The 19809-nt window shown below is 34.9% G+C and overlaps 1 protein-coding gene across 1 annotated transcript in view; it reads right to left on the reverse strand.

Annotated features, from left to right (window-relative positions):
• The window catches only part of notch1a (notch receptor 1a), a 34952-nt gene extending 20171 nt beyond the window's left edge, over positions 1–14781 (reverse strand). The window contains exons 1-7 of the mRNA XM_048165512.1: positions 14303–14781; positions 11732–11804; positions 3728–3990; positions 3294–3632; positions 1643–1765; positions 1302–1535; positions 72–227 (exon numbers count right to left, since the gene is read on the reverse strand). Coding sequence (XP_048021469.1) covers positions 72–227; positions 1302–1535; positions 1643–1765; positions 3294–3632; positions 3728–3990; positions 11732–11804; positions 14303–14366 — 1252 coding nt within the window. The 5' untranslated portion in view covers positions 14367–14781. The remainder of the gene's footprint in view (positions 1–71; positions 228–1301; positions 1536–1642; positions 1766–3293; positions 3633–3727; positions 3991–11731; positions 11805–14302) is intronic.
• Between the last annotated feature and the right edge of the window lie 5028 nt (positions 14782–19809).

Below are 19809 nucleotides of genomic sequence, written 5' to 3' on the forward strand. Positions count from 1 at the left end.
TCGCAAACATTGTAATGCAACAATCATACAGCGTCTAAAATTCTTTCTAACCAATCATATGCGACTCTTACCGAGCGAGCACTCGTCAATGTCTTGGTTGCAGGCTGATCCTGTGTACCCGGGCGGACAGGTGCAGATGGCTTTTCCGCTCACCGGGTTTGTGTCGCAGTTTGAGCCCTTCTGACATGGATTACTGATGCAGGCGTCATCGAGGTGACACAGAAGACCTGTGGGTAACAGTGTCGTTATTGTTAGCTAAAACTATTAAAGATCATCTTTGGTAACTGAAATAAAATAAAAACTTAATAATAAGTACTATAATAAAGTAATAAATACTATAATAGTATATAAATAATAAAATTAAAACGAATAAAAGCTAATTCAAAATACAAATAAATACTATAAGAACTCCACGATTCTGGATAAATTGAGATTCTCTCTTCAGAATATCGCGATTCTGAAGAGACTAAATAAAATAATGTAAATTACTAGAGGATATGACAAAAAATTAATTGCTTTAGTCTATTTAAAAATGTTTACTTAATTAAAATGAATATTTAAAAAAATGTTTTGAATGAATGATTCAATGACTCACTCATAAAGACTTCACTTGTTTCATTACTGGATGAATCAGCGGTTTTGAACAAATCTCCTGAATGATTCAATGACTCACTCATAAAGACTTCACTTGTTTCATTACTGAATAAATCAGCGATTCTGAACAAATCTCTTGAATTAATGATTCAATGACTCCCTCATAAAGACTTCACTTGTTTCATTACTGGATGAATCAGCGGTTTTGAACGAATCTCCTGAATGATTCAATGACTCACTCAAAAAGACCACTTGTTTCATTACTGAATAAATCAGCGATACTGAACAAATCTCTTGAATGAATGATTCAATGACTCACTCATAAAGACTTGATGTTTCATTACTGAATAAATATATTACAGAATAAATAGCTCTATTTTGACTGCTACCATAGACATCAGTGTTTATATCTGAACTATAAAACTTTTATCCCATTACTTCTGTGATCATTTGAATTATTATAAGACAGAAATAATGACACTATGTCACTGAAAAGAATGTTTGTCTGGTGTGATTTTGTCAAAGGTTTAATAGACACAGACGAATTGTTGTCCTTTAGGAATAAGATTGCGTGGGTGTTCGAGATCGCAATCTTTTAACGATTAATCGTGCAGCTCAAACTATAATAGAATATAAATAATACTAAAATAACACTGCTGGGTAAAATAAAGAAGGTCCAAAAAATGGAAATGCATAAACAAATGTACCTGTGCGGCCATGTGGACACTCGCAGAAGAAAGAGGCAACTCGATCGTGGCAGGTGGCACCCTGGGAACACGCAGCGCTGGCGCAGTCGTCGATGTTCTCGCTGCAGTCGTCGCCCGTCCATCCGTTCACGCACACACAATGGAACCCGCCGATGGTGTTGTGACACGTTCCTCCGTTCTGACAAGCGTTAGGCGAGAGTTCGCACTCGTCTACGTCATCCGTACAGTACTGACCTGAAGAAAGAAGGGGTCAGAGGTCAAACGTAAGGTGAGGCAAAATATTTTATTTCATTGTATTATTATTATTATTATTATTATTTTAAAGTACACAAAAGTAGTACCGGTCCAGTGTTTGTCGCAATGGCAGTTGTACGTATTGACGCCGTCTATACACCTGCCTCCATTCTCACAGGCATGCTGAGTGCAGTCGTCAACGTTATGCTCGCACGTTTGACCTGTGAACCCTGAGAGAGACAAATGATTCACATTCAATACACATCAAAGAGTCTGAGGCCATATACGGACTGTGTTTATGTGCTTGAGTGAGTAACTGAATCATCTAGGTCACTCATTGGGATTACATATAAACTACAACAAAAAAGCACCGCATTTCATGCAAGACTGACAAGCTGTTAATGAGTAACTGAGCACATGCAGGGTTATTAGCGTTTGCTAAGACAAAAGCTGTTGTTTTAAAAACATTACCATTACTGTTTATATTGTTTTATTGTATTTATATATGGTTTTAAAAACTAACTTTCGTAGGCTGGAATGAAATGCAACTGCAAGTAGAAATGATGTCCGTAAAATTAATTAAACTGAAATGTAAAGTAACATTTTTAAATGGATAATGCATTAAAATTTATATTTATATACGTATTTATATTCATTTTTATGTTTTTTTATTTTTATTCATTCATATTTGTATGCATTTATTTTTATTTGTTTTATGTTTACTTTTTTCAATTTTTTTTAATTATAGAAATGCAAATGTTTTCATTTAGGGTTAAAGGTAGGATTTTTGTTAGGTTTATTTATATGCATTTGCATATATATTATATTATATTATATTATATTATATTATATTATATTATATTATATTATATATATATATATATATATATATATATATATATATAAAACTGGAATATATCTACATATATATATATTTATTTATGTTAATATTTATGTATTTATATTCTAGAATTTTTTTACAGTTAAGGTTAGGGTTATGGTTAGGTTTATTAAAGCATTTATATATATATATATATATATATATATATATATATATATATATATATATCATATTTATTAATGCATTTATATTTATTTATATTCATTTTTATTTATGTATGTATTTTTTATTCATTCATTCTTTTTTTTAACTATTATATTGTTATATTATATTTATATATGGTTTTAAAATCTATTAAAGTTTTGTTGGCTTAAATGAAATGCAACTGATGTAGAAATTATGTCCATAAAATTAATCACACTGAAATGTAAAGTAAATTAGATAAGAATTTTTTTTTAATTTATCTCTCTTTTTTTCAAGAAATAAAATAAATGAATACTTTTACTCGTAAGGATGCATTAAATTGATCAAAAGTGACAGTAAAGGCATTTATAATGTTGAAATATAATGCTTTAGATAAATGTTCTATTGAACTTTCTATTCATCAAAGAATCCTGAAGAAAATGCATCATATTAGAATGATTTCTGAAGGATCATGTGACACTGAAGACTGGAGTAATGATGCTGAAAATTCAGCTTTGATCACAGGAATAAATTATATTTTCAAACAAATTCAAATAGAAAACAGTTATTTTAAACTTTAAAAATATTTCACAATATTACTGTTTTTTCGCTGTATTTTGGAAATATGCATTTTCAAATAAATGCATAATAAATATATATTTTCAGAAAAATATTTTAGTTAATCCCTCCAAAAATAATGATGCCAAACTTGACACACAAATAAGCACACCTACCTGACAGACAAGTGCAGGCATAGGTGGTGTCGCTGGTCTGTAAGCAGGTCCCTCCGTTCCTGCAGGGCGAGGGGTGGCACGGGTGGTACAGGCGCTCGCAGTGTGTGCCAGCGTACTCAGGTGGGCACCGGCAGAAGTACGAGCCCACCTCGTTTATACAGGTGCCTCCGTTACGACAGGGGGAGGGAGAGATAGCGCATTCGTTCACGTCTTGCCGACACGTCTGGCCGTGGAAGTTAGGAGGGCAGGTGCAGATGTAATGCGAGTCGAATGCTGAACACTGTCCGCCATTGGCACAGGGGTTTGACGCACACGGGTCGGCCTGTTGGCACGTTTTACCTATGCACATAAAGGGAAAAACAGAGGTTAACTTATCTTCCAACCCGCAAGGAAGAGCATCTATTCTGGGTGATGTATGTGTGTGATGGTCATACCTGACCATCCAGGTGGGCAGCGGCAGGTAAAGGTGTCGAGCGTGAGCAGAGAGCAGGTGCCTCCGTTACGGCACGGGGAGCTCATACAGGCATGATTGACGGGTGTCAGACAGAGCGGATCACTGTATCCTAAGACGCAGTCGCAGGTCACCTCCACGTCATTCCCCTGCGTCCGTGCGCTGCAAACACCTCCGTTACGACACGGCGACGGGCTGCACGGGTTCGCAAACTGACATTGGGGGCCAACGAAGTCTGCAGGACACCTAAAGAAACACAAAACACACACATTATATTATTATTACTTAATAGTTTGAGAATAACCGTATGACAAAATATGACAAAGCCTCCAAGTGAAACGTTGGAATTTATAAATGCATATTTTTTAATGCTAGAAATGCTTTTTATATCTATTTATGTATATTCATATTTATGAGTGTATTTATATTTATATACTGTATGTATTTATTTTTTTATTATTATTTATTTATTCATATTTATATGCATTTTAATTTGTTTTTATATGGTTAGGTTTATTAAAGCATTTATATTTATATATATTTATATTCATTTTTATGTATGCATGTATGTATGCATTTTATTTTTTTTTATTAATTTTTTAATTCTAGAAATGCAATTTTTTAGGGTTAAGGTTATGGTTAATTTAGGTTTATTTATTAATGCATTTATATTTATATATGCATTTATATTCATTTTTATATATATTTATTTATTTATTAATAAATGCAAATGTTTCCTTTTAGGCTTCAGGTCATGGTAATTTGTTTTATACAAAAACAGCAGAAGTCTATGATATGTTCTCATTTAGTTGGCTGAGTAAATGTATGTTTGTGTGTTTGTGTGTGTGTGTGTGTGTGTGTGCGTGTGTGTGCGCACGTACAAACAGTGTGTGAAAGAAAGACACTGTTCTAACTCATCTAAATTCCTCAAGGCGTTCAGGAACCACAAGAACACACACACAGTGTCACATGCTCTCTCTCTCTCATATGGACACATACAAATGACACATTTGCACACTTTCTTCAACAGCCACTAAAGCAAACTTCAAAATGTGAACTTAAAAGAAAGATGTAGTAAATACAGTGCATTTATTCATGCAAGTGTGTGTTTGTGTGCTGCAGCAGGTGTGCATAAATAAGGGCAGCTGTGCTGCAGGCCCCTCCCACTGTACTCAGTCCCTCCCCCAAAGCCTGTTGCCATGGCGAGTGGCATAAGGTCACTAAGGCAGCTCCCAAGAGAAAACTCTGCCCCCCCAAACTCCTGGTGTGCGATATCTCACTTTTATCTGCACAGAATATTGATTGACATGATTTGTTCTCATTGATATTTATCATTTTTATTTATTCGTTTGTCTTTATTAAACGTATCACTGTAGATATATTAAATTACTTGTGCTTAATGATACTTAAATTTCAAATTTGCAATGGAAAAAAAAAACGTTTTATTTGCTGAAGTTTGGCTCTAAATATATAAAATTTAGTTTCAAAATGTAGTGCATTGCATGAACTAATTCACTGCTCATTAAAAGCAAAATAAAATAAATGAAAACAAAAATATGTATATTGTTATATACCTACATAAATGTAATATTACGTTCATTTTTAAAGGTATTAATATTGTATGTAGTTTTATGTTTTAATTATGTTTTTTTTAATGAAATTAATAGAAATACATTTATTAGTGCTGTCAATTGATCACATCTAACATAAAAGTTTGTAAATATATGCGTATGCATGTGTATACACTATTTGCAAACTTTTATGTTAGATGTGATTAATCACAATGAATCAATTTGACAGCACGATTATATATTATATATATCAAAAATATCAATATTTTAAAAATACATGTAGAAAATTATTCAACACATTTAGTTAACATGTTAATTAGTAGCCGTAGTCACAATACAACTGCAAATTCACATGCAGTAGTTTAATAATGAAGACATCCCAGTGCAAACACTTGCAGGCGCAGAGGAGTGTGTGAGTTTACTTGAGGCATTAAACGCAGTCGCTCTTTGTCCCCAGAGACGGCAGCAGAAGTCATCTGCAGCCCGTCGTGGCAACAGGTCCGAGAGCAGGAGTGCGTGTGAGATTCGACTCTGAACAGATGCTGCGGTGACCTGTGACCCCTGAGCACATTTGTGACTGCAGGCTACAAACCCCCCCATTCCAGTGGGCTGGTCTACCATCTGCTGCTGCCGCGGCCTTCTGTGCAAGTGGGTGTGTGTGTGTGTGTTCACACCGCAGACTTCCTGCCCCTGAGTGTGAATCAAAACAACAAACTTTCGTTTTCTCCGTCTGGCCCTCAGCGCTGGGTTCTTACAGTTCACACCTTGGCAAACACGAGACGTTGGGGACAATTTGAGTGTTTATATATTAGCGACCACTACAGGTGGTGAACTTTTCAAATATTATATATCAGTAACACTTCACAATAAGGTTTCAAAACAAAAATAACAGTCATTAATCTGTTCTTAGTCGCTCACTTCACATACATCAAAAAACAGCTCCATCATGATTTCTCAGAGCTTACTGAGTGTCGATTTTGACCTGTGTTGCTATAAGTTTACATTCACACACACGTTTTCAGTTCAGGGACGAGGAACGCAGGACAGCACGTCTCTAAACCACAAACCTTGCGTGCAAAACCACACATTAGAAACTAACTAGTCTCATGACATGAAAGTGCGAGTTTAAGTGAAATATTAGAATGCAGAAGTTACTCAATAAAAGGTTTGTGTCATGCTTACAGACACAAGCAGTTTCACATGGTTTTGGTGGAAGGTCAAATTTAGAAACTTACGGTCATCGCAACAGTCCTGCACACACACACACACACACACACTGTGTTTCATTCCACAAATAGCTCTGGTTATGCACAACATCACCAGATGATCACACATGTCCAGTGATGCTGCATTTAAAACACACATATATTAGATTCTGACCTCATAATTATGATGCTGTCACCAATCCAACCACAACCAGCGATAGAAGGTCATAAAGCATTGCAGGATTCAAATGACAACTCTGGAATTCTGATTCCATGCTTCCAATTAACTTCCCACCCTCCAGCATTCCAAAAGTTCCAGAACTGATGTCAGGTGTTTTGGAATGTTCAAAGAACACTTTATGATGTTCATAAACCTAAAAACTAACAAAACACACATGGACCTTGTTGCATTATGAATTGCATTATGACACATTCTGCAAATGCATTCACACACAACACTAAAGCACAAAGTAAAACGAAGCCCAAAAATGTGGAAAAGCATGGAATTGCATGAAATTTTCACACTATTGGTTATCGTTATAGTTTAAAAACAGCCGATAGTCAGGGCATATATATATCCAGCAAATCAAAAGAGGGCAGAAAAATGCACTGCATTTAGGCTTTGTGTAAAGAAAATGCTAATAAACCAGTTTGATGTTCAATATTAACTGTAATAACATTCAGAAAGTTAAGAAATATTAATTTAATCTTCAGAATTTAGTTAATGTTTGTTAATATTAATTTGAGTAATGTGTTTGTTTATAACTGATGCAGTTACTCTAAAACAAGTTGATGAAATGGAGAGAATAAAGTTATTTGCATTTCTTTGTAATGAAATAATAATTAATTTAAAAGAAGGTATAAAAGGCAGAACCCCCAAATTATCGGTATCAGCAGATATCACTCTGAATAATCAGTTTCCGTATCAGTGGAGAAATTTAGTATCGTGCATCTCCACGTAAATACAAACTTTTGTGTTAGATGCGATTAATCGATTTGACAGCATTAAATGCATTAATATTTTGAATTAGGTATTGTTTTTATCAATTTTTTTCAACTTACACTTAAGTTAGCTGCAAAGGCAACATTTCTAATTTTTGTTTAAGTTTAAGCTTAAGTTTTTCATCTAATATTTGTTTAATTTCAATTAATGAAAGTGATTTTTAATTAGTTTTGATAACAATAATACTGTTGCACATACATAACCACGCCTGAAGAGACTTAGCTTATCCATAACACCCCCATAACTCTGACCACACCTAAAAATACTTGAAATAAGTGGTTTTAATATGGCATCACCCAAAAAGGTCAGGTTTCCTAGAATAGAATAAGTATGTAATCTAGTATCAATCAGAGACTGTCAGAGTTTCACCCCTTCGCATGAAGATTATTTGCTTTGAATGAGTCTGTGTCATCAAAGATCATTACAGGAACATTTAACTCAACGCAAAGTAGGACATCCTCTCACTAAATGTCAGAAGTTCATGTGAACTAACAATTTCACGCAGCGCTGACCTTAATTCAGATGCAACAAGTCAGAGAAATCCCCACATGCGTACGACCTAACAAACACTGGCGATTTACAAACAATTTCCAAGGTTGAGAATCGGACCACACAGGAAAGGCGTCAAAGATCAGATGAGATATTTCTGGGAGAAAAAAGGGATCAAAAATATCTCTGCTCTTCCTGTTTATTGACGGGGTCATCACAACAGGATGTTCAGAATGTGCACTGAATGTGTGCTCAAGCTGCAACTCAACAGTCCCCACAATGAGAGATGAAATCTCTCTCTTCCTTTCTTCTTTGCTAAACAGATTCATTCATTTGCTGAGGCAATTATGACTGTTATTATTGCTCATACTCCGGGTAATAAACTCGAAAGGTATATTAAATGGTGATACATGTGTGAATGACGCTTCAAATTGTGTGGCTTGTTGTGGGTGATGAAACAGGTGAAAAAATCCCTTCGATTTGCACTGAACAAATGATCTGAGCTCAGTTATTCAGAGGTCCGGTTACCACAACTCAAATAAATGCATGGTTGCATGTTAAAAATTCTAATTTAATGATTTAATCAAACCTTTTAAGTTGCAAACATTATTTTGTAGAGTTCTGTTGACACAATAATGTTGATCATTACATCAACTTAATATCGTCTGTAATTTAAACTCAAACTTCTGCGTTGATTGGCTTTTTTTTTAAATTAGGTTATAGTAACTTCATTAAAATCATCTTGATAACTTCAGAAATTAGGCAGTGGATTTCTAGTTCCCAGCATGCTTTGCATAGGACTGAATAGGGAGAATAAATGTTGAAATTAAGTAATTTATTTGTTTTTAGTGAAGGGAAAGACCTGTTAGTGTTTAATGCTGTTATGTTTGACATTTAAAAGAGTTTTTTTGGTTGCCATTGTGTTTAAGACTAGATACATGAAGGTAAACTCTATAAACAATGACTGTGTTAATGCCAGTGACGAGTAATACCTTACCTGTTCATTAAATATACATGTTAAATAATTATGATAGCATGTGTTATTATAGCTGTGGATTTGAACGGAAATAAATAAGATTAACTGCTTCCAGGGCTACAACTCTGGTAGTTGGAGCAACTTAATATTTTTGAGTAATCAACTTAAAAATTTGCGTTTATGCTACAAATTATTAAGTTCCTCTAACTCAATGTAGCTTGTTGGTTAAACAAATTCACTCAAAGTTTTCATAACTCAAAATTGACGCAAATTGTTGCGTAAATTCTTTTTTTATTGAGCCAACACATTATTTTTTCGAGTGTAGACATATAAGAACATCAGACCAATAAGCAAACACACATTCTTAAAAATAAAAGTTATAAAATGGGGTTTTCAGAGTGATGCCATAGAAGTTTGGCTCGCCAAAGAACCTTTAATCAAACAGTTCTTAAAAGAACATGTTTTACTCAGTGTGAAGAACATGTTCACTATAAAGAACCTTTTGTGGAATGGAAAGATTCCATGGATGTTAAAGGTTCTTAAATGGAACCATAGATGCCAATAAAGACCTAGGAACCATCCACACCCTAGCAACCACTCAGATGATAATAGCAACAACTTTTGCACAAACACTTGCGTTTTCATCAAAAAAAAAGGGAAAAAAATATAGCAACCATCCAGAACTCCCTAGCATAATGCCAGCAACTTATGCAAAGACAAAAATGCATGTTTTCATCAAAATGGGGGGAAAATCATATCAACCATCTATAATAATCTAGGAACCACCTAGCAACCATCCAGAACTCCCTCACAATCAACACAGTATTTTATTTTGACCTTTGAAAGGGTAAAAGTGACACAGGAGATGGCAATCTTTTCCTAGATAGGAAAAACGAAAATGCGGCTGCCGGCTAACAGTCTCACACACTTGTTTGCTTTTAAATTTCCCCCCTTTAAAGCCTCTCAAACACACACTGAGGCCTTTCTCATGAGTTCCTGCAATCTTATTACCCCCTCCGCCATCTGCCCTCCAAAAAAGACACCATTCACACACATACAGACGAGCCTCCAGAGAGTCTAAGAACATAGATAAAAGCAAAAAAGACCAAAAAAAGAAACAATTTAAAACAAAATCTGATTTTGATGGAAAAATCTTAGTGTGTGTGCATCCTATAAGAACAAATGCAAGTTTTATTCCATGCTAAGTGTGTGTGTGTGTGAGACAATAGGAGGTGAGGGCCAGCTGTTGGGCTGAATGGCATGAATAGACATTGACAGAAGCAGCGTCCCACTGCAGCAGGGCACCAACGGACTACTGGGGGGTTGGTAGGGGGGTCTTTTATCTAAGTTTGAAACAGAATGACTATAGCCGCGTGCACGTTCGCACATGCGCGCACACACACACTCGAAAGATGCTGAGGGCTTTGTCTGGTTGCTAAGAAGGGTTTGGTCCTAAAGATGGAATCTCAATGTGGTAGATCACAGCTTTCAAACAAATACACAGGTATGCACACACTTTTTTGCTTGTTGTTTACTGTCATTTAACTAGGCATATACACTGAAAAAAAGTTTTAAAAATTGCTACTATATTTCACAAATAATTACAAAGAAATGGCAAGTAACACGTTGAATAAAATAGGAAATTTAAGTAGAAATACTTAATTTTCTTGTTTTATTTACAACTCTTCAAGGTTCTTCAATGGTCAACAAAGAACCTTTGGTGCATATTGAGGTTTTTTTTTTGGGAGATTCATAAAGTTCTTGATTCATTATAGGTTTTTCTGTTTTTTGGATTCTAGGAACTTAAAAAGGTCCCTTAAGTCTTAAAAAAATAAAGGCTCCAAATGGAGGTTTTCCACATTGATGCCATAGAAGAACCATTTTGTGTTCTCCAAAGATCCTTTTTTAGAGTGAACAACATTTTAATAACCTAAAGAATCAACTTGAAAAATCATTACACTCTACTGGATGCATATAGACTTGCAATATGGTTATTTGGAGATTCAAAAAGCTCTTGATTCATTTGAGGTTTTTCAGATCCGTGTTTTGGATTCTAGCAACAGAGAATAGATGGTTTTCCAAAGAACTAGAGAATAAAACATTCTGTAGAACTTAGAAAGATTCCTAAACTCTTCCAACAGGGGTTTTCCACATTGATGCCATAGAACCATTTTGTGTTCTCCAAAGAACCTCTATTCAGTGTGAACAACATATTAATAACCTAAAGAACCAACTCAAAAAATCATTTACAGTGTATGCAATATTATGCATGTTACATTCTTTTAAATAAAAAGGATCTTCAATAGTCGACAAAGAACTATTGGATGCATATAGACTTGCGTTACGGTTCTTTGGAGATTCAAGAAGTTCTCGATTCATTATAGGTTTTTCAGATCCATGTTTTGGATTCTAGCACCAGAGAATAGATGGTTTTCCTAAAAAGTTCCTAAACTCTAGAAAATAAAGGTTCCAAAAGGGGGGGGTTTCACAGTGATGCCATAGAAGAACCATTCTGGGTTCTCCAAAGAACCTTTCAGTGAACTTTTTTTAGTTTGAACAACATTTTAATAACATAAAGAATCTTTATCCTCTATATAAGGGCAATAGAAAGGTTCCATTGATTTTCAAGGTTCTTAGATTCCAATAAAGAACCTTCAGGCATGACATCAGACTCTAAAACCGTTTTTGCTTCTAATCGAAACCTTTATTTTTAAGAGTATGGCTTAATGTTTTTGTAACATACCTGCATGATGCTTCTCCGCTCGGCTTGAGCTCACATATTGCTCCATTCTGACAGTATTCTGAGCATCTTTGCCCTAAACAAACACAAACATCTGTTAGTGCATCCCAACAATCAACTAAACCACAAAAATCACCTGCAGAAAACCAGGTCAAACATTCACCCACCCACCTGTACAACCCAAAGCACACCTGTCAATGCAAACACACATGCTAACTCCTTACAAAAGAACCTCGCCACCTATACACATCAATAAAGAGCCCTGAGCCCTTTGTTTTGTGGCCCCGATGGAGAGCCACTGGCCTTTTGTTGGACTGTGAATAACTGACTTTGATGGAGGACTGGAGAGGGGGGGTTCTTGACTATTCATCTAAAGAGATCCTGAAAAATCCAGTTATCCAACACTGAGCCTGGAAATACCTCCACATTCTCAACAATTCCCTCTCCGTGTGGCAGTCAGCCTTTAACAAGGGTTTAAACTCAAAACACAGTCCTTCCCGTTTCGGTATTAATATATCACACTAAGTTTAGCTGACACAGTTGGGATGTGCACATTTGGGTCTGAGTAAGCATTCAATGTTTTTTATTAAGCCAAATGTGTCCAACATTGGAAGGAAACAATATTTTTTTAGCAGGAGCGTGCAACATCACACTTTAGGGATTAACAGCACATCTAAGCCAGTCAGCGTGGACTGCAGTTGTGCACTTGTTGAATGAAACCAGCTGCCTGCAGGCCGTCTTTAATTGGTAACGACTGTCTAGAGACAAAGCTCTTAGTCAAAACCCTGAGACTGCTCCTAATTATAGATTACACCACTCATACTAATTCTCCTTTATTCTTTTTCATATGATTCAAACAAGCTTCTATGCACAGACTAGGACGCACAATGGATTTCAAACACTAAGCAAATATTTGACTGGGAAAAAAAAAAAAAAAAAATGTTTTTCAATCATTTGTAGGTATTGGAAAGAGATTCATTAAGTTATTTCATCAAGATTGCCAATGAAAGTTAAACAGTTCAAGTTAAAGTTGTACATGTTTTCTATGCTTCGTCCACGAGTTATTAAATATTAAATGTTATTAATAAAACGTAGGCTAATGGAAGTTAAGTAATAAAAAATAACCTTTCCAGAAATTCTAACCTAAGGTGGCTGTTGGTCATCTTTGAAGTATCATGTAAATAACACAAAGTACCATGCAATTTGCTATAGCCTACAGAACTTCTTGTTTGCATAATTTCTCTCTTTCTTAACTTGTGTCCCTCAGGCTTGAAATATGAAAGATTAAACATTAATAAGCGTCTGTTTCGTTTCCTGTGCCTTCTGTCTAGTTGTGTCATTTCCCCTGTCTGTCTTCTCTCGGTTCCTCTACGGGAGCGTGGCCTGGTGGAGCGGCCCGTGTGTGTGTGGACGAGGGAGGGAGTTGGGTTGGGGGGTTCTAGGGACACACGCGCGCCTGACGGGAGCGCGCGCGACAGCTGCGGAGCCCACGCCGCGCGGACAAAAGGAATCAGAGTCCAGCACGAGCCCATAAAACACTGTCTCGAGCCATTGTTTACCAGCGCACGAGAACAACAGCACAACCCCCTCCTCCTCCTCCTCCCTTCATTCATTCACTCACTCACAGATCGCTTTCCTCCAGACTCCAAACACAATGCAACTCAATCAACATCAGGGACCAGACAAAAAAATCCTGAACACTAAAAAAAGCCACAATAACTTCAGAAATCAAGCACTTCTACTGTCATAAAGTTCTGAAGTTACTCAACTTTGATGTGAAGAAATGAATCTGTGATTTTACTTTTACTGTTATACTCATAATAACAAGAATAGAAACTACCCCAAAGTTACATTAGTGAATCATCAAATTCATCAAACAGATTTTAGATAAATTGGAAACTATTTTTGTAACTCAGGCGGCTGTTCTCTAATTCACCCCAAATAGACTAAAACCATAAACTTGCACTGAATTACAATAATGCATATCAATATATTAAACACCCCATATCAGAAAGAGAGTTATGAGAGAGTATGTTGGTTTTTACTTACACAACTGGTACATTGCCACTTTTTTTTTTTTCATGCAAATAATAAAAAAGTACTTGACATTAAAAAATAATACATTATATTATAAATACAAGATAAACATTATATGTACCCCAATATCAGACTAGCTGTTAAATGTGTTCTAACTCACTCCAAATAGACTAAAACCATAAACTTGCACTGAATTACAATAATGCATATCAATATATTAAACACCCCATATCAGAAAGAGAGTTATGAGAGAGTTGGTTTTTACTTACACAACTGGTAAATTGCCACTTTTTTTCATGCAAATAATCAAAAAGTACGTGACATTAAAAAAAAATACATTATATTATATATACACACAAAATAAACATTGTATTTATCCCAATATCAGACTATTTTATGCAACAAGTGACGCTCAAAACAAAACGCATTCACCTCTCCATGCAAAACAAAACAGAACAGTTTGGAAATATCAAATTAAAGTCATATGACTGCATGCATATCATTTAAAACGTTATTATTGTTGCATTGATCTTATACCTTGTGACACCGTCGCGAGCGATGCTGCCGTCAGTAGCGTTAATTTCACCAAGAAACGGTTCATAACTCCGCCTCGGCGTTACAGCTTCTTTAAAATCCTTTCTGAAGTTCTCATAGATCCCCTGAAGTCTTCTTTTAAACCTCCCAAAAAGTGCAAAAGAGTTAGAATAAATATCCGTATTATTAATTAATAAATAAATCCCAATCTCTCTCAGGAGCGTCTCTTGTCGCTGCTGCTGCTGCTCGTGGGAACTCTTGCTTGATTCTCAGCTAGTAGCGCGCGTGAGCGTGCGCGTGCGCTGATGTCACTGTCGCGTGGGACTCTGAAGGAGCTCTTCTGAATGACTTCTCACGCTCTGGACGGAAAGCGCCCGCCCCTGTTATCCATCCGCGCAGGTACTGAGAGAGAGAGAGAGATTTCCTAGTTCAAATTAATGTGCTTCTGAGAGAAAAAAGGAGCAAACACTCCCTGCACAGTTTAGTTTCACCGCGAGGGAAGAAAAAAAAACTTTCTCACACTTTCTTCCCAGGATAAATGTGGGATATGCAAGTTTATTCCTGTCCCATGTAAAGGATTGAGGAGGGACTAGGGCGGATCACTGCTTTCTGCTGGCGCCGGTTCAGACCCATAGAAAAGGGGGGAGGCCTCATTAACAAATCAAGACGCAATGCTGAAAGTGTGTGTCTTTTGTCCCCCATTTCTAAAGGAGGGAAATGTTTTTGTATCACCAGCTTAAAAAGTTTTTGCCATAGAAATACTGTTTTTCTTACACGGTACCAGCTTTTTGGATATATGGCAATACCAAGTTTGTTTTGAACATTTAATAACATATTTTCTTACATGTTTTTGAACACTTTAGAGCATTGCATTTCAATCATTTAGTAGACTTACTTTGGACAAGAAGTACAAATGAAGACTTCAGATGCAAAAGCCTTTAAGTGCCGTCTGAAATTTTCTTCTAAAATGAGCATTTTTATCAAGCTTGTATGTTTAGGTTCAGTAATTTTACTTTAAATGGCAATTAATAGGTCCTTTTCATTGCCATTAAAGTGAAATAACTGAACCTAAACATACAAGCTTGATAAAAATGCTCATTTTAGAAGAAAATTTCAGATGACACTTAGAGGCTTTTGCATCTGAAGTCTTCAAATATCACATGAACTCATCTACAAATATAATTTCTCAGACACAATCACATTACCATGGTACGACCGCAGTACTTTTTTGTAAATGTGAGCACATTGTTACTTAGTCATAGTGTTTTTTTCTCTCTTTATCTCACTAAGACACTTCAAAAGTCATCTCTAAAATGATCAATAAGTGGTAAAGAGAGGAATTTCCCTTTATATGACCTATAACTGCACTGAACTTACGATCTTATAAATGTTAGTTTCTCTTTTACCGTTTATATTTATGATCCATGTAAAAGCACTGATGCAATATTCTGTCATTCTGATACTGTTTTTGTTCATGTACAAGATTGTTTGCCTTTCTCCCCCCTTTTTTTTTGGCATGAAACTGCATGTGTGGTTTCATCGCCTCAGGAATTATAGTAATGACACATCATGTTTGACAGTACGCACGATATGTGTGCATGTCTGTGTGTGTCGGCCCGTGGGAACCGTTTCATTGTGGAATCTGCAACCGCAGGGCATTAAAAAAAAAGGAGTTGAATGAGAGGGCGAAAGATAGAGAGTGTGTGCCAATACTGTAAATGACAAATGTTGGATAACTGTCGATGAGCTCAAGAGACAAATAACGTCCCGTCGTGCCACTGAAGTTTCATTTTGATTCCTAAATGCAAATCTGCAAATGTTTGTAGAAAGGTTAAGGGTGAAAAAGTCACTGAAATGTACTCAGCCTACTTTGATTTGAGAACAGCGGTACTTCCTTTTTCCTCTGTTCCTAAAACTCCCTTCCTTCCCATTTGAACGCACACATTTCACAGGGACAGAGGGTTTGAGTTTTGCATGGGTAACATTTATACCTGAAAATCTTGCTTATAGCAAAAATCTGTTGTTTTTTTTAACAAGACAACTTTTTTGTCTTGTTTACCAGTAAAAATGTGTAAACAAACTCAAAACTAGATTCATTTTTTAGTTATATTATTTCTTTCTTATTTTATGCAAAAAACTTTGAGATTGAGGTTTATTCTTCAAACAAGGAAAAAGTATTTAACATTTAACAAAAATAAACAAAATTCAAGATTCTCAGAAAACATGTTTATTTTCATTTTTATTCATAAGTAAATTTTTTATACTAATTTAAAATTATTAAGTCCAGTTTAAATTATGTGTGTGTGTGTATATATATATATATATATATATATATATATATTAGTGCTTTTAAATCGATTACTTGCTATTAATTGCGTCTGACACAAATGTTTACTAATATATGTGCTGTCAAATCAATTAATTGCGATTAATCGTCTAACATAAACATATACTAATATATGTATATAAACTAATATATATGTATATATTAGTGCTGTCAAATTGATTAATCGCAGCTAACAAAAGTATGTAAATATATGCGTGTGTATATATAAATACACATATTTACAAACTTACTTTAGACACGATTAGAATCGATTTGACAGCACATATATATGTATGTGTGTGTGTGTGTGTGTGTGTGTGTGTATATATGTATATATATTATTGCTGTCAATTCGATTAATCACGATTAATCGCGTCTAAAGTATGTAAATATGTGTGTGTGTGTGTGTGTGTGTGTGTGTGTGTATATATATATATATATACACACACACATATATTTGAAAACTTTTACTTTAGACGTGATTAATCGCGATTAATTGATTTGACAGCACATATATGTGTGTGTGTGTTTGTGTGTGTGTGTGTGTGTGTGTGTGTATATTTATATATAAATACATACACATATATTTGCTAACTTTTACTTAATTTTTAAGTTAAAAAAATTAATCGATTAATCGATTTGACAGCACTTATTAGTATATGTTTATGTTAGACATGATTAATGGCGATTATATATATACATTATATATTTATAAACTTACTTTAGATGCAATTAGTTGTGATTAATCGATTTGACAACACTTATCTATAAGTATATATGAGTGTGTATATATACAGCTATGGAAAAAATTAAGAGACCACTCCAAGTTCAGAAATCAATGTTAAGTGGTCTCTTAATTTTTTCCATAGCTGTATATATATATATATATATATATATATATATATATATATATATATATATATATATATATATATATATATATATATATAGCGCTTTCATATCGATTAATCGCCATTATTTGCGTCTAACATAAACATATACTAATATGTATATATATTAGTGCTGTCAAATCGATTCATCGTGATTAATCACATCTAAAATATGTAAATATATGTGTGTGTGTATATATATATATATATATATATATAAAATACATACACATATTATATATTATATATTTGTAAATTTTTACTTTAGACACGATTAATCGCAATTAATTGTTTTGACAGCACATATATACACATATATTAATATACATTTATGTTAGATGCTATTAATGCCGATTAATCGATATGAAAGCACTAATATATATATATATATATATATATACACACACACACATATATGTACATACATATATTTGTGACCCTGGACAACAAAACTAATCATAAGTCGCACGGGTATATTTGTAGCAATAGCCAACAATACATTGTATGGGTCAAAAATACAGATTTTTCTTTTATGCCAAAAATCATTAGGATATTAGGTAAATATAATGTTCCATGAAGATATTTTGTAGATGTCCTACTGTAAATATATAAAAAATGTATTTTTCTGATTGGATATGCATTGCTAAGGACTTCATTTGGTCAACTTTAAAGGCGATTTTCTCAATTTTGATTTTTTGCACCCTCAGATTCCAGATTTTCAAATAGCTGTATCTCGGCCAAACATTGTCCTATCCTAACAAACCATACATCAATGGAAAGCTTATTTCAGCTTTCAGATGACTCATAAATCTCAATTTAAAAAAAAAATGACCCTTATGAATGGTTTTGTGGTCCATGGTCACATATACTCTAAAACAAGGCTGAATGTATTGCAGTGCAGTTAAAAAGTTAAGTTGTTGTCTACGGAGACTGTGAGTTAACCAGATCAAATTATTTTAGTCAACTTCTTGGGCTTGTCTGACTTGAGATGTTTTGCATCTCATCAGATGCAACATAACAACATGGCTGGTTGACTAGAATAACTCTACTAGGTTAGGTTAACTAGCACAGAGCTCCATCATGATCAAAGAGCAGCGGACTGTGAGTGTGACTGGGTTTAAACGGCGTCTGTCACCTACAAGATCCTGAACGAGTGAAGTACTGTAATCACCTGATGAATTTCACACATACACACTGCGAACGAGTCCTCGCATGCTGCCCTGATGCATCTGTGCCTTCCCTCCCCCGCCAGAGTTTGAATAATAAAGCTTTATTTGCATTTCTAAAGCTGATGACAGACACAACCCCCATTGGAGAAATCTCAAATCTGAGCTGAGCATGCCTGTACTCTTTACCCTACAGTGCGCATGTGTGTGTGTGTAAACACACATAGGGACAGTACATCAGGATTTAAGAAAGACCGGGCTGCAGTCTTTCCACACACACACACACTGATAGTTGTGTGCTGGTGAGAAAGTAGACGCTTCAAGCTTCATGGCAGGAAATGAGCCCAATTCACACAGAACAGACAGAACTGAGATCTGAACCCATAAATGAGTGACTGTAAAATCTGTTGCTGACATCCTGAATGTATTTATAGTCTCTTGCTGTAATCATGATGCATAATAACCTCAATCATCATTTTATCTTTCTTTTAAGTCCTTAAAAAGAACTCAAATGTTTTCAGGTCACATTTAAGTAAAGACAAACCTGAAAAAACACAGACAATAAGTTATTTTAAGTGCACGCACGCTCATGTTTATCAAAGCTGAAATCATCTGATAATCTTCTCAGACAGGAGATTGTGTGTATTCGTGAGTATTTGTGTGTGTTTGTTTGTGTGTGTATATAAAGATCTCATATTTCAGTAGCTTTAGTGCTACAAAACCAACAACAAAATCTCAACATCTCATAGATCCATTTCTTATTTCAGTGTTAAAAGATTCACATCTTTTCAAGTCTGGTCTGGTCTTGTCTCTGAATGTACTTTTATATGTAGAGTTTCAAGAAACAACATTTAGTCTGTTGAATTATGTTTTGGGTGCAGAAAAGTTGGTAATCTGAAAAATTAAGATACAGCAAATGGATTGAATATACATTCAGAATTTAAAGGTACCATCAAACGTTTTTTTTTACAAGATGTAATATAAGTCTAAGGTGTCCCCTGAATGTGTCTGTGAAGTTTCAGCTCAAAATACCCCATAGATTTTTTTTAATTAATTTTTTTAACTGCCTATTTTGGGGCATAATTAGAAATGCGCCGATTCAGGCTGCGGCCCCTTTAATTGCTTGTG

This window comes from Megalobrama amblycephala, linkage group LG18 (assembly GCF_018812025.1).
Source record: "Megalobrama amblycephala isolate DHTTF-2021 linkage group LG18, ASM1881202v1, whole genome shotgun sequence".
In the NCBI taxonomy this organism is placed as follows: domain Eukaryota; kingdom Metazoa; phylum Chordata; class Actinopteri; order Cypriniformes; family Xenocyprididae; genus Megalobrama; species Megalobrama amblycephala.